Here is a 21314-nt window from a genome sequence, read left to right as displayed (position 1 = left end):
ATGAGCCGGTGGCGTCGTTCAGTGGACGAGCTGGCGGCGCGGCGGCGGCAGCAGAGTGAGTGTGAGCGTGCTCAGGAGGCTCTCAGTCGGGTCACTTCCTGTTTCCAGCAGCTGGCGGCGTCACTCGGCAGCTCGGCAGACTGCAGCTTCCTGCGAGAAGAGATGGATGACACGAGAGCACTAGCACACCAAATCTCCAGCGGTACGAAGACCTGTCCACCCAAACACCTGTTCATTCACCTGTGTCTGTCTGTATTTCACCTGTCTGTTTGTCTCTCTGTCTGTCTGCAGGTCTGTCCCGGCGGCTGGTGCGTCTGCTGTCAGATTGTGACTCCGCCCCCTCAGGTGTGGAGGAAAGACAGGCGTCAGAGCGTCTGTGGGTTCTCTTCCTGTCGGCGTTAGACAACTTCCTGTTTGACCTCCGTAAGGCCTGCTATCTGATTGGACGGTTCCCTCTGAGCCAGCGCTACGACAGACGCTCGCTAGTCAACACAGGTCAGTGAAGGCATCAACTTCCTGTGTGTGAAAGCTTTGTGATTGGTTGAGCCAGGTGTCTACCTTATTTCCTCACCTTCCTTCCTTCCTTCCTTCCTTCCTTTCCTTACTTCCCGCTGAATTGCTGCCAGGCTGTCTGAACCCTGGAAATACCTTAATGATCTGGAACTACTTAAAGATCCTGTGAACCTTTCAAGGACATCTGTGTGCTCCTCATGGATTCCTGGAGCTTCCTCAGAAATCCCTATATCCTTCACAAAGACCCTCTATAAGACCTCAATACCTTATCAAGAACTCTCACAGCCTCTTCAAGGTTCTCTGTCACTTCCTCTCTGACATCTACAGCCTCTTCCTTGAACATTTTCACTGATTCTTGGTATCTCTCCTTGGGGATTCATATTTCTGATGGTCCCAAAGAACTTTTGCAAAAAATCCTGGATATCCTTCCTTAAGTAGTTGAATCTCTTCAAGGACCAATAGACGTTCAAGAATAAACTGATGACTACTGGTATTTGTTCAGGAGGGACAACTGAAACATCCTTAAGAATACATCTCCTTTAATGATCCTTTAAACCTCCTTGAGGACCAATAAACATTAATCAAGGACTCACAGAACCCTCTCTGGGATACCATTTCTTCAAGCTACCGCAGAACCTCCTCAAAAGGTCTCTGGTACATTTTCAAGGAATCCTCATACCTTAGAAGGAAAGAAATACATTTAGGATTCTTGCAATCTCCTCGTGGACCACTGGAACCTCTTCAATGGCACCAAAGCCTTCTCAAAATTCCCCTGAAAGCTCCTTGAGAATAACTGGAACTCCCTCAAGGAGTGCTACATTCAAGGACCCCTACAACCTCCATGAGGAGCACTAGAACTTATTCATTCTCTTATTCTCTTATAACTTATTACATTCTCCAGAAATCCTAAAAAAGATTGAACCTCCCCTAAGATCTTTGCTACTACATCAAGAATCCTTGGAAGACCTCTAAAGCCTTCTCATGGAATCATGAGAAAAATCATGGAACCACCATATGAATACCTCTAATATTGTCAATGAGTGCAGTAAATCCTTCAAGAACAACCCCTACATCCTTATTGAGGACCACTTGAACCTCTGCAAGGAGCCCTCAAACCTCCTCAAGAAAAACTGGAACATCCTCAAGGACACCAATGATACCTTTCCCTCAATGAGTCTCAAAGAGCCTCCTTAGTGATACCTAGAACCTCCTCTGGTATACAGTATCTGCAATAAATCCTCAAACATTTGAAGGTTTTGCCTCCTCTAGGATTGTAACATCCTCAAAGACCACTACAACCTCCTTTAGAACCACTGGAACTTCTTTAAGGAGCCGTAAAAACTCCTCCAGGATCCATGAAACAAGAATACTGTATCAGTAGAGTCCAATCTCATTGTCTTAATATCTACTGACAATCTAATATGTTTTACTAACGTCAAACCTGTCACCGGTCTGTCTGTCTGTCTCTTCTGTCTCTCCAGGGTGTATTGATGGTGTGGTGGGCGTGGCAGCTCGAGTGGCTTCAGTCCAGGCACCATGGATCACCTTGGAGGAGGAGCTGAGCCCTGATCTGATCAATCACATCGCAGGACTTGAGGCCATGCTGAGTGAGATGCAGCTGAGGGTGAGACAGGACCAGAGAGAGGGAACACTTCCTGTTTAGAACAGATGGACAAGGTTTCACCTGCAGACCAGACACCGGTCTGGAGGTAGAACCGAGTCTTGTACCTGGGAAATGTCTTGTACCTGGGGGAGTACCTTATACCTAGGGGAGTGTCTTGTACCTGGAGGAGTGTTTGTTTGTACCTGGGGAATGTCTTGTACCTGGAGGGGTACCTTATACCTAGGGGAGTGTCTTGTACCTGGAGGAGTGTTTGTTTGTACCTGGAGGAGTGTTTGTACCTGGGGGAGTCTCTTGCTATGTTTTGTTTAAACTTTACGGTGTTCTGCAGGTTCCTGTCGCGTTCTGGTCGGTAGAGGCGACCCAGCCAGCATGGGCCGAAGCATGTGGTGAACTGTATGAACCAGACGACACCTTGGAGGACCTGATGGAGGTTGAGGTTGTCTCCAACAACAGCAACAACATGGCTGCATGTTGCCAGCCACCGTGCTGTGGACTGGGCTGTGTCGGGTAGAGGGGGGAGGAAGCAGAGTCAAGACTGCAGATCACTGACATCACCTGGATGAAACCCACCTGACAACAGGTTTCTCATACTGTATGTTCATTATTCATTATTTTACTACGACGACTGTGAGTGGAAAAACATTTAGAAATTTCGTTGAAATATTTTGAGTTAAAAGTTAACAAGTATGAGAATAAAGTCATAATTCTATAAGAAAAAGTCATATTGTCGAATGAAGTTGTAATTTTATGATAAAGTAGTTAATAATATGAGATATGAGATGAGTCATATTTCTATGAGAACAATTGTACTATTTAAAGATGAAGTAGGTGTACCTGAAAAGGTCATACCTTATGTCCTCAAATAAAACACGGTAGTCAATTAAACGCCAGGCCTCCGATAATGACCAGGGGTGTGTTCGACAAAAACTATTAAAGGCCGGCTGCAAAATTAAAGCTGTGTAAAAAATAAGTGCGGATAAACTCCTGGTCACCGTCTGGGACAAACTGGATATGGATATCAGAACGTTTTTCAGAGTTTGTGGACTGTCTGTGAACACTGACGGGAATAAAGTAGACCTCATCTTCTACTTCGAGGGGCAACCATGCGCCACCGAACGGGAGGCGCACGCTCGGTTCTGACAGCAGAGCCGGGAGAATCGCCACGAAGCAGCTCAGGAGGAGGAAGATGAAAAGAAGCTGTTTAACAATCAATGAACTTGTAGTTCTTGATAATGTGAAGATGGTGATTTTGATGAGGATTAACCATCCGTGATTGCACTGCATCATCTTTCATTTATCAAGGTAAACTGCGATGTTAACATTTAAGCAATATCCTATTTTTTTTTAGTTCGGATTTTGCTTGTAGCTGAATCTGTTATTAACGGGGCCAACAGGATCGAGGCTTCGTACTAAAACATGACCAATCATACTTATCAAACAGACGGAATTATAAATAAAGGCCTACCTCTAATATAAGCCTGCTGCAGACAAAAGCCTGTTATCTTCTGCAGTAGCAGTAAATAAAAGCACCGATTTTTATTTGAGGAAATACAGTAATTTAATTAATTAGCATTTTTATGAGAAACAGTCTTAATATTAATAAATGCCTACACTTACAACTTAATTCTTACATTACTTCTTTCTCAAGTTACAATTTTATCCTATATATAATATATATATAAATATAATATATATATATATAAATATAATATACATATATAGGATACATATATATATTTCACTCCCCACCCCCAACAATCTGAATACTGACTGTCAAAATAAAAGCACCTGTTATTTATGTGAATAGTGTGCACATTTAGGACATATATCTCAATTAAGTAGTTTAACTTTGTCAGTTTGGTGCTTTATACACCTGGCTATGGCTCTGTAACAGCAGGGATGCCAGCTGGTGAAGCAGTGCATCATGGGAAGGGAAGAGCTACACTAAGACAGCAGTTGATCGTGTGTAAGGCTTGATCGCAGTCTAGCAGTAAATTAAAAATACAAATTATTTTAATTAGACTACATGATGGAGACAAGATTGTTGCCAATCTCAACTAAGGTCCACAGGAACAGCAGTACGTTGTAATGGAACTTTTGACTGTATCACATGGTCTTCATCTGCAGACGGACATCTGAAGGTATACCAACAGCTTCTGTCCAATAAAGAGCCAGTCAGTGTCTGTGTTTTGAATTAAGAACTTTATTCATACAGCAATGTGAACAAACATAAAAATATTGTACAAATACAGAAGACAAGACAGAAGAAGAAGAAGAAGAATAAAATGTGAAGCTGCCTCATTTCTGGAAGGTCGAATGTAGATGAGCTTTAAAGGCTGAAAGAGACAAAATATCTGTTAGAACTGCAACTCCCATCAACCCCTGCTGCCCATCTGATCTGACCTCAGATCTGTTGTACAGTGAACAGTTGCTGCGTTCATGATCCAATTTTTATTTTCACACACACTTGTATGGGCGTTCTGTGACCATATTAAAATGAGAATGGAAAAGCTGTTTGACATTTAATTTCCCAAGATGTAACCCGCTGTACAGTTGCCAATATTCAAATGTTGATTCAACTCTAAAAATTAAAATGCAATCTAAACAATGTAACCTGATTTTCCTTTTATGCAAGCTATATTTAGGTCAAAATTTAAATCTGTCAGTCCTCTCATCAAGGCGGGTCTTCAGTTAGGATGTCACTCCTTCTCTGTAGGCAGGACACCATAGGCTACCTACTAGTCCTGATGTTTTCCCCAGGTCGTCAGGTGAATGAGGAAGTGATATTAATATTAAAGTGATATAAGCATCTGATCGGACTCCAGATCAGCAGATAATCAATATTAAAAGGATGCTTGATCGGTACATCCCTACAAAAAAACTTTACATAGATGAATATACATTATTCTTTATTCAAACAATGGTGCTGTTATTAAAAAAATAAAGCCTTTATCCTTTTCACAATGTTTGCACCTATTAATGTATTAAATATTACACTGAATTCTAAGAAGAATTATCTACACGTTGGCACACATTATGCAGAATAAATAACTGATCACATTCTGAATTCTCTTTAACATAATGTGAAGCATTTAGACGTGATGTCAGTGAACGTTGGTGAACCATGGATATAGAAACAGAACTGGATACAGCGTTGGAGGCGGGACCCCGCTCAAGTCTCTCAGTGGAGCATGAAGCCAAAATGGCTTGACTGCCGAGTGTGAAATAATTGTTCCTTTAACCCTGCCTCCCAGCTTGCTCAGTTTATTATGCCGAGGGAAATCATTGGATTAAGCTTTTATATCCTATAAATTGTAAAAATGCACTTTTTAGCTCGTTTGAGATGATCCAGACCAACGCAGACCTCCGCTAGCTAAGTGTATTGCATGATGGTTAGTAATTTTTTCCGACATGCCCGGGAGGCTCAACTGTGTGAGATGTGAAAATCTCACAGGCCTAAGTCTCGAGTACGAGGCGCCGTAGCTTATCTCCACGAGCTGCAGATATGAAATACTTGATAGGAACCGACTTGCCAGTATATAGATCTTTTATAAGGCAGTGAACGCAGCAGCATCTACACGGGATGTCGGCGAACGCAGCATTTAAACGGGATGTCAACGAACGCAGCAGCATTTGCACATGGTGTCAGTGAATGCAGCATTTAGATGTGATGTCAGCAGCAGCATCTCACCTTCCTGGTCGTCCCAGAGTTCAGCAGCAGCCGTGTTCAGAGGACTCTCGTTGTTCGGTTCTAAAACAAACATTAACATGTTGTTTACTCAAACAAACATCATCAACATTCCCAAAAAAAATAATCATATTTTCATTGAGAAATATAATCTGCACAGTGTGATGAGGTAATGATCGGACAGAGCTTTATTTAAAATGTTATAATCTGAGATCCTGATGGACAGTTTGGTCCAACCATCAAGCAGATTACAAGCGAGTTAAACCTCACAGAGGACTAGTTAGTTACACCTGAGGTTAGTTACTGGTTGGTCACAACTTATTTACATATTAGTTATGAGTTTATTTGCATTTAACGAGCAGAAACCGTTTTACAGGTGCAGAACACAATATGTTGTTTTATTTATAAATATTAATAATTTATAAAAGATTAAAACTGGTTGTTTAAAAAGGGTGCAAAGTGTAATGCCTAGCCACCTGCTCCAAACAACGCTGGACTAAATCCAAATGACCGACACCTTAATCTCGTCCTCCCTGCGGCCAGGAGACCACCCCGCCGGGAGGAGAGCGGTCGGCACTCAGCGGCTTCAGGAGACGGACGCCCAGTCATCGGCTGCAGTAACTCAAATTCAGTCAGCACAAACCTCAGCACCTGAAGTCACAGCGAGCTGGTGGAGCGCTGGGTCTAACCGGTCTAACGGTAGTAACAGAGAGTTTGCTGATCCGGTGAGGAGTCACCCAGGAGCAGACCCCCAGTGCTGAGGTTTGCACTGGCTGAACTGTTAACTGGGGGTACGTCTTCTGGAGCTGCCGCACGCTCTACTCCCAGTGAAGCAGCCTCCTGGTGGCGGGGAGCTTGGCTCTGAATTAACTTCTTAACTCCGTGTCCCACAACTGTCTAGAATTCTACTTTCAATTGTCCCAGATTCAACAACCAATGTCCCAAATTTAAGTTCTTTTTTTCATTGTACATAATAAATATAAATAGGTGGGTGCGTCTCTAGCATTTCATTTACTGAATAAAACTGTGAATTGAATAAAATGTTAATTATAAAAAGAGAAAACAGCTTTTTATCAGGGGGCAATATCTTTGTTGGATGGCCACAGTTGGATTATCACTTATTACAGTTTTACCACTGCTGGTGAGCCAGGAGCTAAACTGGTTAAACTGGGTCAACTGGTTACCTCCTAGTAGGCTCTGGATTGACAACAGGATGGAGCGGACGTCGTAGAGCGCCGACCATTTGTCCTTCAGGATGTCAAGACAGATGAAACCTTGGTCGTCCACGTTGGGGTGAAAACAGCTAGTGACAAACTTCACACGAGGAGCCTGATACGGGTAGCCAGCCGGAAACTCCAGAGACAGCCTGTACCTGAGATCTTCGTACACCTGAGAGACAGACAGTAGAGATACAGACAGGTCAGAGACAACCTGTACCTAAGACCTTCATACACCTGAGAGACAGACAGGTTGGAGAAGACAGGTAAACAGAAGCTTGCAGGGGATTGTTTCCCCTGAGGTCGTCTGATCAGACAGTGTTTATGGTGCAGTTCTGATGTCACCATTAATTATTAACCAATCACTGCTCTCTGTCTGTCTGTACGTACCGTCCCCTGCGCTCCGTCGATGGTCCCGATCCATTTGAAGAGATTATCCGATTCTGGAAACGCTGAGATCCCCTTATCACCCGAAGTCTGCATCATCAACACACACAGAGAGAGGTCACGTGATGTCAACAACGCATCATCAACACAGAGAGAGAGACAGGTCACTTGCTCATTGGACATAATTCTTAACACTCAAATACTGACATATACTGAAATACACACATTGTATGACTATGTGGGCACTACGATGGCTCAACCGTTGCCATGTTGAGAACCGTGCTGAGGCAATAGAAATGCTCCCAATCTCACATTTAGCACCTTTAAATTGTGCTCCAGATGAGCTTGAACAACCCGGGACAATTATGTATGCCATCTACTTTATGTTATATTGTTTTGTGTGCGTGTCGTTATGCTTGCTGCAACACAAATTGCCCACTTGGGACAAATAATAAATTGACGCAGAGAGAAGACACATAATGTCACACCCATATAAAGTATATAAATGAGATATAAACTCACCATCAGAGTCATGAGTTCCTGCTGCAGCCTGCAGACACACAGAAACAATTGTATTGTTATGGGAGTGCACCAACCCTCACCTTTATATCTCACTGTACTTGAGGCTTTATTGACTTTGTCTCAACACAAACAAACTAGTTTTACAGGTTTATATATAAACACAAGTTAACAAACCTGTAAAACTACTTTTTGTTCATGTTGAGACAAATCCCATGCATGACAGGCATTAGTATTATATTACAGTGAGTTAATTACCAATAAATAAAATAAATAAATCAGTGAATTTCAGGCTTCAGAGCTGCTTGAACAAGATAAACATCATGTGTCAATGTTGTCAAACTGAAGGAATACAGTGAGATTCAGGCTTCATAGAGTCACAATATTATTACTTTCCACCAGAGACCTCAGGTCCATCATCAGACCCTGAGCCCTGGATCAGAAGACCCTGAACCCTGAGACCCGTTTACATGCTGTCTCACCGTTTGGACACCGAGCCTCTGGTCGCGCTGCCGCCGCTCTCACTGCCCTTCAGGGCGGCTGTGGAGGAGGCTGCTGCCGCTGCCGGGTCCATGTTCTGGGAGGCCATGAGTACTGATGGTGCTGTTACTGCTGGAGACAGACAGACGGTCGGTCAGAGACAGAGACAGATGGAGGACAAACTGGGAGACAGACACCGACACACAGCTCTCATACAGCGGATAAACTCTCCCTTAAACTACCATTAGCTACATGTTATGTACCGGATATAACATCACTGAACAACATGTACTGGTTAAACTATAAACTACACAGTCTGGTGTTAACGGGGATAACCAGCCGGTGATCCGGTAACCGGCGGTAGTTAACAGCGGTATGTTTAGCTCTGGTTGTGTGTTAGCTTCATGCTAACAGTAGGTAGCTCAGCCTGCTAACGGGACTAGCTCCTCCGTTAGCCGGTTTCTTCTCTAAAGCACAGAGAAACAGACAGTAGAGGTAAACAGGTAACGGTACACACAGAACAAACACCTCCAGGTGAGGACTGTACCTGTGGGACTATGACCCTGTAGTTGGTGTTGGTGTGTTGGAGTGTGTTGTTGGTCCGAGCTGCTGCTGATTCAAATTGAGCTCGCTCCCGCCCCCCCGGTTTAAACCGGCTCTTCCTCACACTCACAGCCAATCAGCGGCCGAGCTTCAAAAACAAACCACCTCCTCTTGACCAATGAGAAGAGCGCGGACGGAGGGAGCAGCGATGTGATTGGTCAGGAGGAACATCCGGAACTACGTTTAATGATGACGTCAGAGTTGAGAGCTGAGAGACACGTTATTTTCAAAACTAAGACCAGTAATCTTCAAAATGTTTACCATGATATTTAATAAGCAAGTGAAGAAAAGGACAGGATTCTTGGCCTCTGAATAGTCGCTTATGCAACATTTCCCAATCCCTTCATCACTTTCTTAAAGGGACTATTTGTAACTTTCCGAAATGCATGTTAACAGCGACACCTGTGGTCGTGAAGTCAACGAAAGTCAGCGTTGGGCTCGCGCTTGCTCGCTCTAAATAGACATGAACGAGCATCGCTCAAAACAGTGAGGCGACACACGTCAGCTAAAACCACAACATCACTCTAAACTAGCTCTGTAACAGGACCCCATTATGGAGGTAAGCCAAAGATGACTGACTGGCAAAAGCATTGGGATGAAGGAAACAAAGGGAGTCATCCATATGAAATAAAGCAAAAAGTGGGAGGACTGATAACAATACGAAAAAACTCTAGAGAACAAACAATCATATCAAGACTGAGGTTATAGGGCAGACAGGGTTAAATAAAACAATGCAGTTAATGAGGAAACATCCATCAGGTCTATGTCAATGTGGCTTATGAGAAAAAACGGTAGAACACATTATTTACCACCGCCAGAGGTATGAAACAAATAGAGAAAAGCTAAAGAAGGAATTAAAGAATTGTGCGGTGGGAGTGTTGAATCTTATGAATTTATTTAGTATTGAGGAAGGAAAATATAAAGCCTTGTTCGAATTTTGAAAAGAAACTGGATTAATGAAGATAATTAATTTTTTCTTCCTTTTTTGGGTCTTTTCTTTTCTACTAGTTCAGGGGTCGGCAACCTGCGGCTCCGGAGCCACATGTGGCTCTTTAGCTCCTCTCCACTGGCTCCCTGGGGATTTATAAAAATGGAAAGGAATAACTGTTTTTTTGTGTACATTTTCATTTTTATGTATCATTGTTATAGGTCCATGGTACAACGGAGTATTAGGGCCACATTCAGGAAAAAAAAAAAATCTGAGATTTCGAGAATAAAATCATTTTACGAAATTAAAGTCAGAGGTTTACGAGAAAAGAAAGTCGTAATATTATGAGAATAATGTCATAAGTTTATGAGAATAAAGTAATAATATTATAAAGTAGTAATTTTACGTGCTATTTTCTTTTTTTCTCATAAAGTTATGACTTTATTCTGTAATATTCCAACTTTTTTTCTCATTATAATATGATGACTTTATTCTGTAAATCTCTGATTTGTTTTCCCTCAATGTGGCTCTAATACTCCGTAGTACATTTGGCCCTCACTGCATTAGACTTATATACTATATACCTAGACTATAAACTGTGTTACCTTCATCACAATGATCAAATGTTTTGCCGCTCCAGACAGAATTTTTGTTGTTCTTTTTGCCTAAAATGTCTCTTTTGATAGTAAAGGTTGCTGACCCCTAAACTAGCTCAAGGGAGGATATAACTCCAGCACAGTAGGAGGCGGTAATGCGCCTTTAACGGCAGATACCACCCGCCATTAAACACAACGAAGAAGAAGAAGAAGAAGCCGGAAGTCTTGTTGTTTTGAACCAGCAGCGTGTTTCCGGTTGCTCTCGGTGCTCTCTCTCTCTCAGACAGAAGATGAACGCTCCTCCCGCCTTCGAGTCGTTCCTGCTGTTTGAAGGAGAGAAGAAGATCAGCATCAGCAAAGACACCAAAGTGCCCAACGCCTGTTTGTTCACGCTGAACAAGGAGGACCACACGCTGGGCAACATCATCCGAGCGTAAGAGGCTAGCTCTCTGAGCTAACACCATGCTAACACCATGCTAACAGGCTATCAGGCTACACACCGGAGGCTAACAGCTCTCATCAACATCAGCAGAGGCTCACTAAACTAACGCCCTGCAGAAGCTGTGCGAGTCAACCAGACGGACATTATACTAAACAACCAGTTAAAGGGAGAGTTGTGATTGTTCCAGTGGGGCTGTGTGAGGTACTTCCACCATAGTCAGTGTGTCACACGAAAAGAAAAGCAAGACTTGTTTCTGTAGTAAAATCCTGATAAGAGCTTCAGCTTTTTTACAACATGCTGAATGTGCTCCTTAAAAGACAAGTGGTCGTCAATTATGAATCCTAGATATTTAAAAGTAGATACCAACTCAATTGGTTGACCATTTCTCGTTACAATGTTCTCCCATAGTGCTGATCTTGCTATTTTTGAAGTGGTAAAGAACATACATTTTGTTTTGTCTGCATTAAGAACAAGTTGCAGATGACAAAGCTGCTCTTGTACCATATCAAAAGCATGTTGTAGGTATTCAAAGGCCTTAGCAGGAGTGGGTGCAGAACAGTAGATGACAGTGTCATCAGCGTAGAAATGAAAGGCTGAGTTTGGAATATTCTGTCCAAGGTTATTTATGTATATAGTCAATAATAACGGGCCCAGAACTGAACCTTGAGGGACCCCCTTTTTTTACTTGCAATACCTCCGAGGCAGAACCGTCAATCTGAACAGCCGGGGTTCTGCCTGTGAGATAATTTGCAAACCAACCAACTGCTTGTTTAGAAAAACCGATAGCTGAAAGACATCCAATTTAAGTAATGTGATCAACGGTATCAAAGGCCTTAGAAAAGTCAATAAACAAAGACAGACAGCACTGCCTGTTGTTAAATAAATAATTGTGATCTTGATATTGATCAAAACAATTGTGATTATCATTTTGGGCATGATCGTGGGGAAGTCTAATATTTATCATGAACATACTGTATCTATAGACCTGTAATAACTATCTAATAGGAGTAGAATATCAGCATATACCATCACTGAACATTTAGAGTATTTGTGTATTTTACCTCTCTTTATAAAGTAATCGTTATCAGTGGTCAGTTTATTAGGTACACCCAGCCAGAGAGGTGTCTCTGTTATTTAGTCTACCCTTGTTGATATAAATGTGATGGACAGAATAACAGAAACTCTTCAGTGATCGTACAGCTGAACGAACACAAATATTATAACCTTCATGATGTCATCACAGGACGACTGGGTCAGATTGGGGTTCCTAATAAACAGTGCTGAAAGGCTCACAGAATGCTAACAAGATAGCAGGGTTTCTGTCAAACAGTGCTAGCAGGCTACAGGCTCAGTGCAACAGCTCTTATTGTGAAAAGATCAGTCTGAGACATTCAAGGACTATTGGTCATAGATCAGTTAGTTACACCGTTATTACCATAATTACTCCAAACTATATAATCAATACGATTATATCACATAGTTGTGTTTAAAATAGTGTTCAGCGACACCATGGTGTTCACCATAAGAGCTGCTTTTTTAAACCTTCTTTATGTGGTAAAAACTTCAGATCCTGACCAGATGTGTGTGTGTGTGTTTCTTTGTGTGTGTGTGTATTTCTTTGTGTGTGTCAGTCAGCTGCTGAAGGATCCTCAAGTTCTGTTTGCTGGTTATAAAGTTCCTCATCCTCTGGAACACAAGATCGTCATCAGAGTGCAGACCACACCCGACTACAGTCCACAGGTAACGCACACACCCGACTACAGTCCACAGGTAACGCACACACCCAACTACATTCCACAGGTAACGCACACACCCGACTACATTCCACAGGTAACGCACGCGCCCGACTACATTCCACAAGTAACGCACACACCCGATTACAGTCCACAGGTAATACACACATCCGACTACGGTCCACAGGTAGCGTAGGCGCCCGACTACGGTCCACAGGTAGCGTAGGCGCCCGACTACGGTCCACAGGTAACGTAGGCGCCCGACTACGGTCCACAGGTAACACACACATCCGACTACGGTCCACTCTAAACAATGCTTGTGATTCCACCGGAGGCGCTGCAGCGAGTGTCAGAAGCGTCTCTGCTCTGCTCAAAATATACACACAACCCGCCTATTCTATTTTTGAAGGAGCCCTGGCGTGTTGCACAGAGCAGATCGAGCCGGGTAATGTAGAGGCCAGATCAAAGTAAGCGCTCCACCGATTTTGCGCGTCATCAGCTAATATCTCTACTTGTAAATTGTCCTCAACGTGCCATTCTTATAACACATACTCACCTGAGATGAGTCAGATGGGTCCAGCATCTCATCATGCTTTTATTTTGACAGGAAGCGTTTACGAATGCCATCACTGATCTCATCAGCGAGCTCTCTCTGCTGGAGGAACGCTTCAGAGTCGCCATCAAGGACAAACAGGAAGGGATCGAGTAACGCCCTGATGACATCACTTTCTGTTTGATTATTGATTTATTTTTGTAAATAAAATGCGATGACACAACCTGCAGGGTTTGTTTTTATTTCATTTTTTTAGAAAAAAACTGCAGCAACAATAACAAAATGTGATCAGTGGGTGGGTCAGAGGTCATGTGATTAGTCCAGTGTGTGTGTGTGTGTGTGGGGGTCAGAGGTCAGCAGCGTCTCTCTGAGCCTCCATAGCTCTCTGCATTTTCTCCACCATCCACAAAGGAACTGAGAACGGCTTCAACTCGTCCATCTTGACGTCCGGAGAGTCCCTGCACACACAAACATACACACAGAGCTGTTACCACGGTAACCACAGACAGAGTCACATCTGTTGAGCTGGTAACCATGGAGACAGAGGAGTGACGTCAGACTCACTTGTACTCGTCACTGCGAGACAGATCCTGGATGTCCTCCTCGATCAGCAGGTAGGCCTGAACACACACACACACACACACACACACACACACACACACACACACACACAGAGAGAGAGTCAGGTGTAGCAGTGGTGCATTCATGTGCAGTATGACAGTAGGATAGTCTGAGCAGCCTTCAGTGGCTAAATGTTTCTATTAAATGATTTGTCCCCTCACCATCTTCCCTCCTGTTGCTCTCATGTGGTGTCTCTCTGCCAGCCACTGCTTATCCTTCGTATCTGCTGCATACTGACGCACACACACACACAAACACACGTTATTTAAAAGTATAGCACACACACCAGATGTCACACATATTAAGTGTTGATGTGTCTCCAGTCAGACTTTGTTTGACTTCCTTTCAACTGTCTAATTAAAGACCCAAAATATTAAAAACTATAAACAGCAGTTTTGACACGTGAACGCTGAAACGTGACAGTGAAGTATCCCGACGACTGAGGACTTTACTGTCAACTGGAAACATTTCAGAAGGGTCTGTTTTTCAGCACTCAGACAGAAACAGATGTTTGTGACTGTACTTGAACATGATGGCCATCTGTTGTCTCTCACAGAACAGCTGATGTCATTAAAGCGGCAGTAGGCAGAATATGTTTGGCATCATTGGGCAAAATTTCCATAATAACCTTTCAGTATATTGTAATTCAAGTGTTCTGAGAGAAAACTAGACTTCTGCAGCTCATCATGGCTCTGTTTTCAGGCTTTAAAACATCCAGCCCGTGACGAGAGACTTTGACCAATCACAGGTCATTTCAGAGAGAGAGCGTTACTATTGGCTGTTCATTCAGCGGAGCCGGCTGTCAATCACTTGCAAACTCCGATCAAACAGTCTAATTCGGCAGCGCTGATCAAATATGAATCAATATTCTGTTACTGTAATGCCTATTTCTCTCCTCAAATGTTGTCAGAATCATCTTGTTAGTGTACTGTTTAGCTGTAAAATGAGAAAGTTTGCTCCGGCTGGGGGGCGGTGCTTGGTATTACCTCACCTGATCTCAACATGGCTGCCGGGTCACAAACTTTCTCATGTTTACAATGTTTACTGAGGTAATAAATCAAGTGACAAGTAGGCTCATTTTCTCATAGACTTCTATACTTTTTGCAACCAGAGGAGTCGCCCCCTGCTGGCAATTAGAAAGAATGCAAGTTTAAGGAGCTTCAGCATTGGCTTCACTTTTCAGACCCTGGAGGTTGTCGCCTGCTAACAACATGTTTTACTGTGAATACAAATATAATGCCTCATCACATGAATAAAGACATTTGTACACATTCACAGTGAGTTTCAGAGCGTCAATAAACTACAGACATCAGAGAGCTACGGTGAGACACACACACACACTGTTTGTTTGTTTACCTTAAACAGATCAGCGTGTTTGATGTAGATGCGTCCTCTGGTCCCGCCCATCCCCAGCGCCCTGCAGGGACATCACAACAACACATGATGACTCACTTCCTTTTCAGCGTTTTTTCATGAACACAGAGACTGTGTGACCTGACTGGCATGTTGACGTCATGATGTGTACACAACGATTACATGTTGACATGATGTTTACATGTTTACTTGATGTTGACTCACTTGTTAGCTCTGGAGCCGAGAACAAACGTGCTGCTTTCGTTCAGTCTGGCCGGATCCCACTGAAACACACACACACTATTCAGTAGGTCATTACGTCAACGATTACAGAAATACATTGATTTGCATAACGTGCTTCGGGGCGTCTCAAGAGTGGCTGCGCCTGGTCAAAGCATGCATTCCCCCAGAGAACAAACTGCAGCTGAAAACCTCGCCAACAATCCTCTAAAGTGTGGACGTATTGGACAGAGACCCAACACTGTGGTGCTCAGCAAACTGGAAATGGCTTATCGCAGCAGCTCAACTGCTATGCACGAACACCTCTGAAAGCGAAAGCATCCCAGAGCGTCAGCAAGACAGCATCGTAGTCCTGCTTACTTACCTGACCAACGCATGATATAGATTATAAACACGTCGGACGGGTTTCTGTTAACAGTAGTCACTTAACATTGATTTCCTAAATGTTTCTTCTTTGCCCTCACGTTAAAAGTAATTTCTGCACCACTGCTGTTATAGTAACATAATGTTAGTAAACTGAAACTAAATAAAAAAGATATCCTTTAAGAAAAACTAAACTGTAAACTATATGACCTGGGTAAAAATCTAATAAAAATAAAAATGAACAAATTAATTTCACTTTTAGTTTTTTAGCTGTAATAATGTAAAAATGCCATAAATAGCCCAGGCTTTTATTTGCTTCAGTTACTTAACTCAACCGGCCTATATTTGGGACACGCGTCTATATGGGACAGACAAAATAAACAAACGGCCCTACAGGCTAAAGGAATATAAATAACGGACACATATTCAGACTTGATGACCACTTCAAAGGTAAGGAGTCGCCACTTTATATTCCTCTCTCTTGTTTACTGCTGTACCGAATAGTTTGATGTTTAGAAGTTTAATAACGTTGTCCCGGATTAAATAATCAAAACGGCCAAAATGTCCGTTGGGAAATATGCCAAATAAATAAATGATTGAATTAATAGCATATTAAATAGCCTAATATTGTAAGATATGTTGCCAAGACAACTTAAATATTAACTAATATAATACATAAGTTTAAATGTCTCCGCTCCGCTGTGATTCTAATCCAATACACTTTTTGTCAAATTCAGTGAATATCTCCTCACGGTGCGCCAGCAAGCCAGTCTACTTACCCAGCCAGCTGACGGTGTAAATACGGGACGAACAAAGTGGCTCGGACCCAGCCTCTACAATGATGATATGAATATGATTACGTCTATGTTTCTTCAATACATTTTGACTTTTGGACTTCTGACTGAGACGAGGAGCACCGCGCCGCGCTCGCTGTGACTGTGTGCGTGCTTGAGAGAGAGACAGAGAGAAGAGGAGATGGACTGAGTGCAGTGTTTCGGTAAAGTATTAATACAAATGTGAATATCAAACGTTATGAATGAAGTTTGGAACAGGGTGACTCTATATCGATGTAGATACACCTGAGTGAATGTCAGTTTGTGTGAACTGCTCCTTCAACTGACTCACCTTTGGTCCTTCTCTCTTGATGGGTTCAGCCTTGGGCTTCACTCTGAGGACAGAACAGTCACAGGTTGGTCAGGTGTTGGAATCTACCTGAATACTGATAATGATGTCACTTGTTTGCTGTCAGATACTCACTGAGTGGAGAAGGTGTGAGGTCGATCGGAGGAGTTCGCCGCCGCACCTGGACGAGTCCTTCTCTGTAGACACACAATGATCGCAGTTAATGATGCAGCTAATCACCTGTCACAACGCTTTCCCAGTCTCAGCGACCACCCAAAGCACTTCACAACACGAGCCAACATTCCTCCATTCACACACACTCGTGCATCCAGCAAACACTGGAGGCAGAGGCTGCCGTACAAGGTGCCACCTGCTCATCAGGAGCGACACTCACTCACACTCGGGAACAGTTTGGGGTTCAGTATCTTGCCCACAGGCAGAGGCCAGGGATCAAACCACTGACCACTGACCGCTCCATCTCCTGTCACACCTGTTTTTCACCTGTCACACCTTTTACACACCTGTCTGTCACCTGTTATACACCTGGTATACATGTTACACACCTGTTATACACCTGTCACACATGTTACACACTTGTATGTCACCTGTCACACATGTTACACACCTGTCTGTCACCTGTTATACACCTGTCACACATGTTACACACTTGTATGTCACCTGTCACACCTGTCTGTGTGATGATTAAACTCTGACATTAAGTAACTTTAATAATATGAAAGGAGAAACGCTGTAAACACAGGTTTTACTGGGCTGTCACCAAAGTTTTACAAAGTGATTTCACCTGAACCTCATCACCTGACTGCTGAGCAAACACCTGAGAGGTAAGAGGTGACCGTACCTTCTTGGGGACGGGGCTTCCTCTCTGGGTGTAGTCTTCATCAGCAGGTCTGGACCTCTAAAAAGGACAAAGAACCAGATCAGAACTGGACCAGGTACATGTTCTTGATGCTCTCATTGGTCAGTTCCTACCTTGATGGCAGCCTCTGACCCCGCCCTCTTCGCCTCCACCTCTGGAAACAGCTGCTTCGCCTGGTGATGACATCAGAGGAAACCATGGTAACCACACAGAGAAACACACAGATGAGGTCAAAGTTCATGAGGTCAGAACCCTATAGGATCTGCAGCCAATCATATGACACCTGGTGTGATGTCACAGTGACAGCTGATTTCAGCCAATCGCTGGCTTTCTGTTTATGAGCGTTCATGTTGGTGATGAGACAGATACACAGGTAAGTACAGGTGGTCACATGACCAGCAGGGTGATCTCACATTTTCCAGGATGTTCCTGCAGGCCTCTCTGATCAGCAGATCGGTCTGAACGTCGTCTCCAACGTTCACCTTCACGTTCTCCGCCGCTTTCTCAAAGTACTGGAACAAAAACAGCAACATGAGAACATCATTGACACATCTGCACACACATGTTCCAACTGGTTCCAACCGGTTCCCACCTGCTCCCAACTTCTCACACCTAGTTACAAACCAGAGTTGGGCAAATGGATGAATACATCAGCTATTGGCGATTGGCTGAGGACATCGCCTGTTGTTTTTTTGGTCAATTTTTTTCATTTGATTTGCTAATTTAATGATCTGCCTCTGAAGAACGAGAGCTGCTCAGCTGCTCTGCAGGCAGAGAGGGAGACAGCGGGGGAAACAGCGCTTAGAGCCGGCATATTTTCACATCTAATCTCTGTGAAATAAAGGTTTATTTTACATCGTTGGAAAGACTAACCAAGACGGTTTTGGTGAGATTTATTTTGCTTCTGTCAAGTTTGAATAAAGTGTGTTTTCCGATGCTCTGCCGCTAGAACACCTGCACAAATATATCAGCAATCTCCGGTTGTTTGGCTGACAGTTGCCGGTTAAAAAATTTATATTTGAACCAATGAAGAGAGACCTCTGACCTTATTGTACTTCTTGAACACAGCCATGATGTCATCGTTGAAGCTGGGCTGAAGCACAGCCCTCAACAGGTCCATGGACACCTGAGGATCAGTGTAGCTACACACACACACACACACACACACACACACACACACACACATAATCTATTTGAGTGGGCCACCCAGGTATATTAAAGGTCGCCCAAGTTGGCGACCCATTTTAGCAATTTTTATTTTCATTCTTTAATCTGTCCGAGAGAACAACGCCATCCGCGATCAATTAACTAGTGGACAATCTCCCGTCGCTCTACCCCTCCCGTGCCTGTTGGTTCTGCTACTGCAAGCAGGGTCTACTGACAATCACACATGCTCTGCAGAGAGACACGGAGAGAGACGTTCTCTGGTATTACGTTAGAAGACACGGTAGAGGCGGCGAGCAAGCAGAGCTCTCCGTGTAATTCTTCCCAGTCAAAATGAACATTTCAGATGTCCACAACGTCTTTCTCCCTATGAAAAATTACATCACTTTTTCAACTGATGTGTATTGGACTTTAAATTTCAGATATCCAGAATGAACATTCTGAATATCTGCAACAGAATTATTGCTATACTCTACTGCGTTTCTTTACTGAACTCTACTGCATTTCTTTACTGAACTCTACTGCGTTTCTTTACTGAACTCTACTGCATTTCTTTACTGAACTCTACTGCATTTCAGGACCAGTACTACCCAGTATAAACCATAACACCACTACTGACCTGACTGTCATGTGTGAGCGTCGTCCTCTTCTGTGAATCTGTCTGTGTTTGATCATCAAGTTCCATGGCTTCTATACACACACACACACACACACACACACACACACACATCAATTAATTAATTAAGGACATATTAATTTTACATCAGAGGAGAGAAACATTTTATAATAACATTACTGAAGAAAAACATTTAAAACTGTAAAACTGTTAATGTTACTCTAACATGATGTCTACAAAGAGTTTCAGTTTATTTTCTTCAATAACAAAATAAAACTAATATAATATAATATAACATGATATATGATGTAATGTAACATAATATGATGCGTTAATGTAATATAATATAATATATGATATGATGTAATATAATATATGATATAATATGATATGATGTAATATGATATATTATATGATATAATATAATATGATATATGTAATATAAATTTATATTATATAATACAATATAATATAACATGATATGATGTAATGTAATATAATATAATATAATATGATATGATATAATAAAATATTATATAATATTATATGATATAATATAATATATGATATCATATAATATAATATAACATAACATTATATAATATAATATGATATAATATAATATGATATATCATATTATATAATATAATATGATGTAATATAATATAATATAATATAATATAATGAGTTCTGGTTCAGACAGCTCTCTAATCTAACATGCTAGCCCCGGTTAGAGGTGGTCCGTACCGGGCTCTGCTCCGGCTGCTCGTGTCCGTCCTGCTGCAGCCAGTCCCGGCCTCCCTCACTGCGGTGGGCTCCCATGGTACAAACGGTCCGGTCCGGTTCAGACGAGCTAACTGTGCTAGGCTAGGCTAACCGCAGGTAAAGCTGTGTTTAATCTATATTCACTAATATATCACAAAGTCCAGTTACCGGTTCGTTACCGAGAGTCACCGTGCTGACGGTTAACGTGAAGTTACCGAGAGGCTGAGAGTTGTTTACTGATAAACTGATCAACTGATGATCGATACTCAACAGAACAGATCTTTGTTTCACTCCGTCTCTTCCGCTTGTGTGAAGCTAGCATGCTAACATGCTAACAACAACACCAACCACCTTCCGGTCAGCACTTCACAATAAAAGCACCATCTCCACAAATCCAGAAGAAACGGTTTATTTAGTATTTATTTATTACGTTATTATTACTATTGTTGTTATTATTATTTTAAGGAGCGTGGCTAACATTAAATACTTCGAGCTCATGATATGTGGAGATATGAATCTCAATTACAACAATAAGTTTGCTTGAAATGATGATTTTAGTCTTTTACATGGTCATTTCTAAAAGAAAATGAGATCAAATTCAATTATGTGATGAAGTTCTGCTAATTATGATATGCATAACCAATAAATACAAACCCTTTATCTAATAACTACGTTATATTTATCTTATTAGATATATAACTATTAGATATGGAGAAAAGAGGTACAGATCAGTACTGTTTTCTACTGTCCTGATTTTTCAGTTATCAGATAATGTATAGAATATTTTTTATTCCATAAATACCTTTATTCTGCAGTTATTGCAGATCTAAAAAATTAAGGGAAAATAAAGTCCTCTTGAAATAGTGAGATTGGAAGTCGTTATTACAAAATGTTTTCTCAAATTGTGAGA

General features: G+C 42.2%; 4 protein-coding genes across 5 annotated transcripts; 2 read left to right on the top strand and 2 right to left on the bottom strand.

The window, feature by feature from the left end:
- On the top strand, nucleotides 1–2867 carry LOC141777588 (regulator of G-protein signaling 9-binding protein). Its single transcript, XM_074651987.1, has 4 exons — nucleotides 1–202; nucleotides 292–495; nucleotides 1995–2137; nucleotides 2466–2867. The coding sequence occupies exons 1-4, from the start codon at nucleotides 1–3 to the stop codon at nucleotides 2646–2648; spliced, it is 732 nt and encodes a 243-aa protein (XP_074508088.1). The 3' UTR covers nucleotides 2649–2867.
- Nucleotides 2868–4320: 1453 nt separating this feature from the next.
- LOC141774292 (ubiquitin-conjugating enzyme E2 C-like) lies at nucleotides 4321–9119 on the bottom strand. The gene is made up of 7 exons (XM_074646838.1): nucleotides 8976–9119; nucleotides 8431–8560; nucleotides 7952–7979; nucleotides 7433–7519; nucleotides 7010–7214; nucleotides 5829–5888; nucleotides 4321–4473 (listed from the first exon to the last, which is right to left on the bottom strand). Exons 2-7 carry the CDS (start codon nucleotides 8535–8537, stop codon nucleotides 4436–4438), a joined length of 525 nt encoding a protein of 174 aa, XP_074502939.1. The 5' UTR covers nucleotides 8538–8560; nucleotides 8976–9119; the 3' UTR covers nucleotides 4321–4435.
- A 1618-nt stretch (nucleotides 9120–10737) lies between these two features.
- On the top strand, nucleotides 10738–13506 carry polr2j (RNA polymerase II subunit J). The gene is made up of 3 exons (XM_074646852.1): nucleotides 10738–10988; nucleotides 12629–12737; nucleotides 13338–13506. Exons 1-3 carry the CDS (start codon nucleotides 10846–10848, stop codon nucleotides 13437–13439), a joined length of 354 nt encoding a protein of 117 aa, XP_074502953.1. The 5' UTR covers nucleotides 10738–10845; the 3' UTR covers nucleotides 13440–13506.
- Nucleotides 13507–13508: 2 nt separating this feature from the next.
- Nucleotides 13509–20721, bottom strand: LOC141774279 (deoxynucleotidyltransferase terminal-interacting protein 1-like). Of its 2 annotated transcripts, none has more exons than XM_074646818.1 (13): nucleotides 20387–20721; nucleotides 19643–19713; nucleotides 18905–19001; nucleotides 18273–18371; nucleotides 17973–18032; nucleotides 17842–17898; nucleotides 17118–17179; nucleotides 16986–17028; nucleotides 15483–15541; nucleotides 15261–15321; nucleotides 14066–14137; nucleotides 13848–13903; nucleotides 13509–13741 (listed from the first exon to the last, which is right to left on the bottom strand). In XM_074646818.1, the coding sequence occupies exons 1-13, from the start codon at nucleotides 20459–20461 to the stop codon at nucleotides 13630–13632; spliced, it is 924 nt and encodes a 307-aa protein (XP_074502919.1). In that variant the 5' UTR covers nucleotides 20462–20721; the 3' UTR covers nucleotides 13509–13629. The 2 variants fall into 2 exon arrangements, with proteins under 2 accessions (XP_074502919.1, XP_074502927.1); XM_074646826.1 differs by having other exon boundaries at nucleotides 18905–19498; nucleotides 19546–19713; nucleotides 20387–20715.
- Between the last annotated feature and the right edge of the window lie 593 nt (nucleotides 20722–21314).

Source organism: Sebastes fasciatus, chromosome 1, assembly GCF_043250625.1.
Source record: "Sebastes fasciatus isolate fSebFas1 chromosome 1, fSebFas1.pri, whole genome shotgun sequence".
In the NCBI taxonomy this organism is placed as follows: domain Eukaryota; kingdom Metazoa; phylum Chordata; class Actinopteri; order Perciformes; family Sebastidae; genus Sebastes; species Sebastes fasciatus.
This window is presented reverse-complemented; position numbering and strand designations above follow the sequence as displayed.

What these genes read in the sequence shown, in the direction of transcription:
- LOC141777588 (XM_074651987.1), top strand. Translation starts at nt 1, where the DNA reads ATGAGCCGGTGGCGTCGTTCAGTGGACGAGCTGGCGGCGCGGCGGCGG. An exon ending in ACGCTCGCTAGTCAACACAG is followed by an intron (nt 496 to 1,994) that starts GTCAGTGAAGGC and finishes CTGTCTCTCCAG; the next exon opens with GGTGTATTGATGGTGTGGTG. An exon ending in TGAGTGAGATGCAGCTGAGG is followed by an intron (nt 2,138 to 2,465) that starts GTGAGACAGGAC and finishes GGTGTTCTGCAG; the next exon opens with GTTCCTGTCGCGTTCTGGTC.
- LOC141774292 (XM_074646838.1), bottom strand. Translation starts at nt 8,537, where the DNA reads ATGGCCTCCCAGAACATGGACCCGGCAGCGGCAGCAGCCTCCTCCACA. An exon ending in TCGACGGAGCGCAGGGGACG is followed by an intron (nt 7,215 to 7,432) that starts GTACGTACAGAC and finishes TCTGTCTCTCAG; the next exon opens with GTGTACGAAGATCTCAGGTA. An exon ending in ACTCTGGGACGACCAGGAAG is followed by an intron (nt 4,474 to 5,828) that starts GTGAGATGCTGC and finishes TGTCTCTTTCAG; the next exon opens with CCTTTAAAGCTCATCTACAT.
- polr2j (XM_074646852.1), top strand. Translation starts at nt 10,846, where the DNA reads ATGAACGCTCCTCCCGCCTTCGAGTCGTTCCTGCTGTTTGAAGGAGAG. An exon ending in CTGGGCAACATCATCCGAGC is followed by an intron (nt 10,989 to 12,628) that starts GTAAGAGGCTAG and finishes TGTGTGTGTCAG; the next exon opens with TCAGCTGCTGAAGGATCCTC. An exon ending in CACCCGACTACAGTCCACAG is followed by an intron (nt 12,738 to 13,337) that starts GTAACGCACACA and finishes TTATTTTGACAG; the next exon opens with GAAGCGTTTACGAATGCCAT.
- LOC141774279 (XM_074646818.1), bottom strand. Translation starts at nt 20,461, where the DNA reads ATGGGAGCCCACCGCAGTGAGGGAGGCCGGGACTGGCTGCAGCAGGAC. An exon ending in GAAGCCCCGTCCCCAAGAAG is followed by an intron (nt 17,180 to 17,841) that starts GTACGGTCACCT and finishes GTGTGTCTACAG; the next exon opens with AGAAGGACTCGTCCAGGTGC. An exon ending in TCTCGCAGTGACGAGTACAA is followed by an intron (nt 13,742 to 13,847) that starts GTGAGTCTGACG and finishes TTGTGTGTGCAG; the next exon opens with GGACTCTCCGGACGTCAAGA.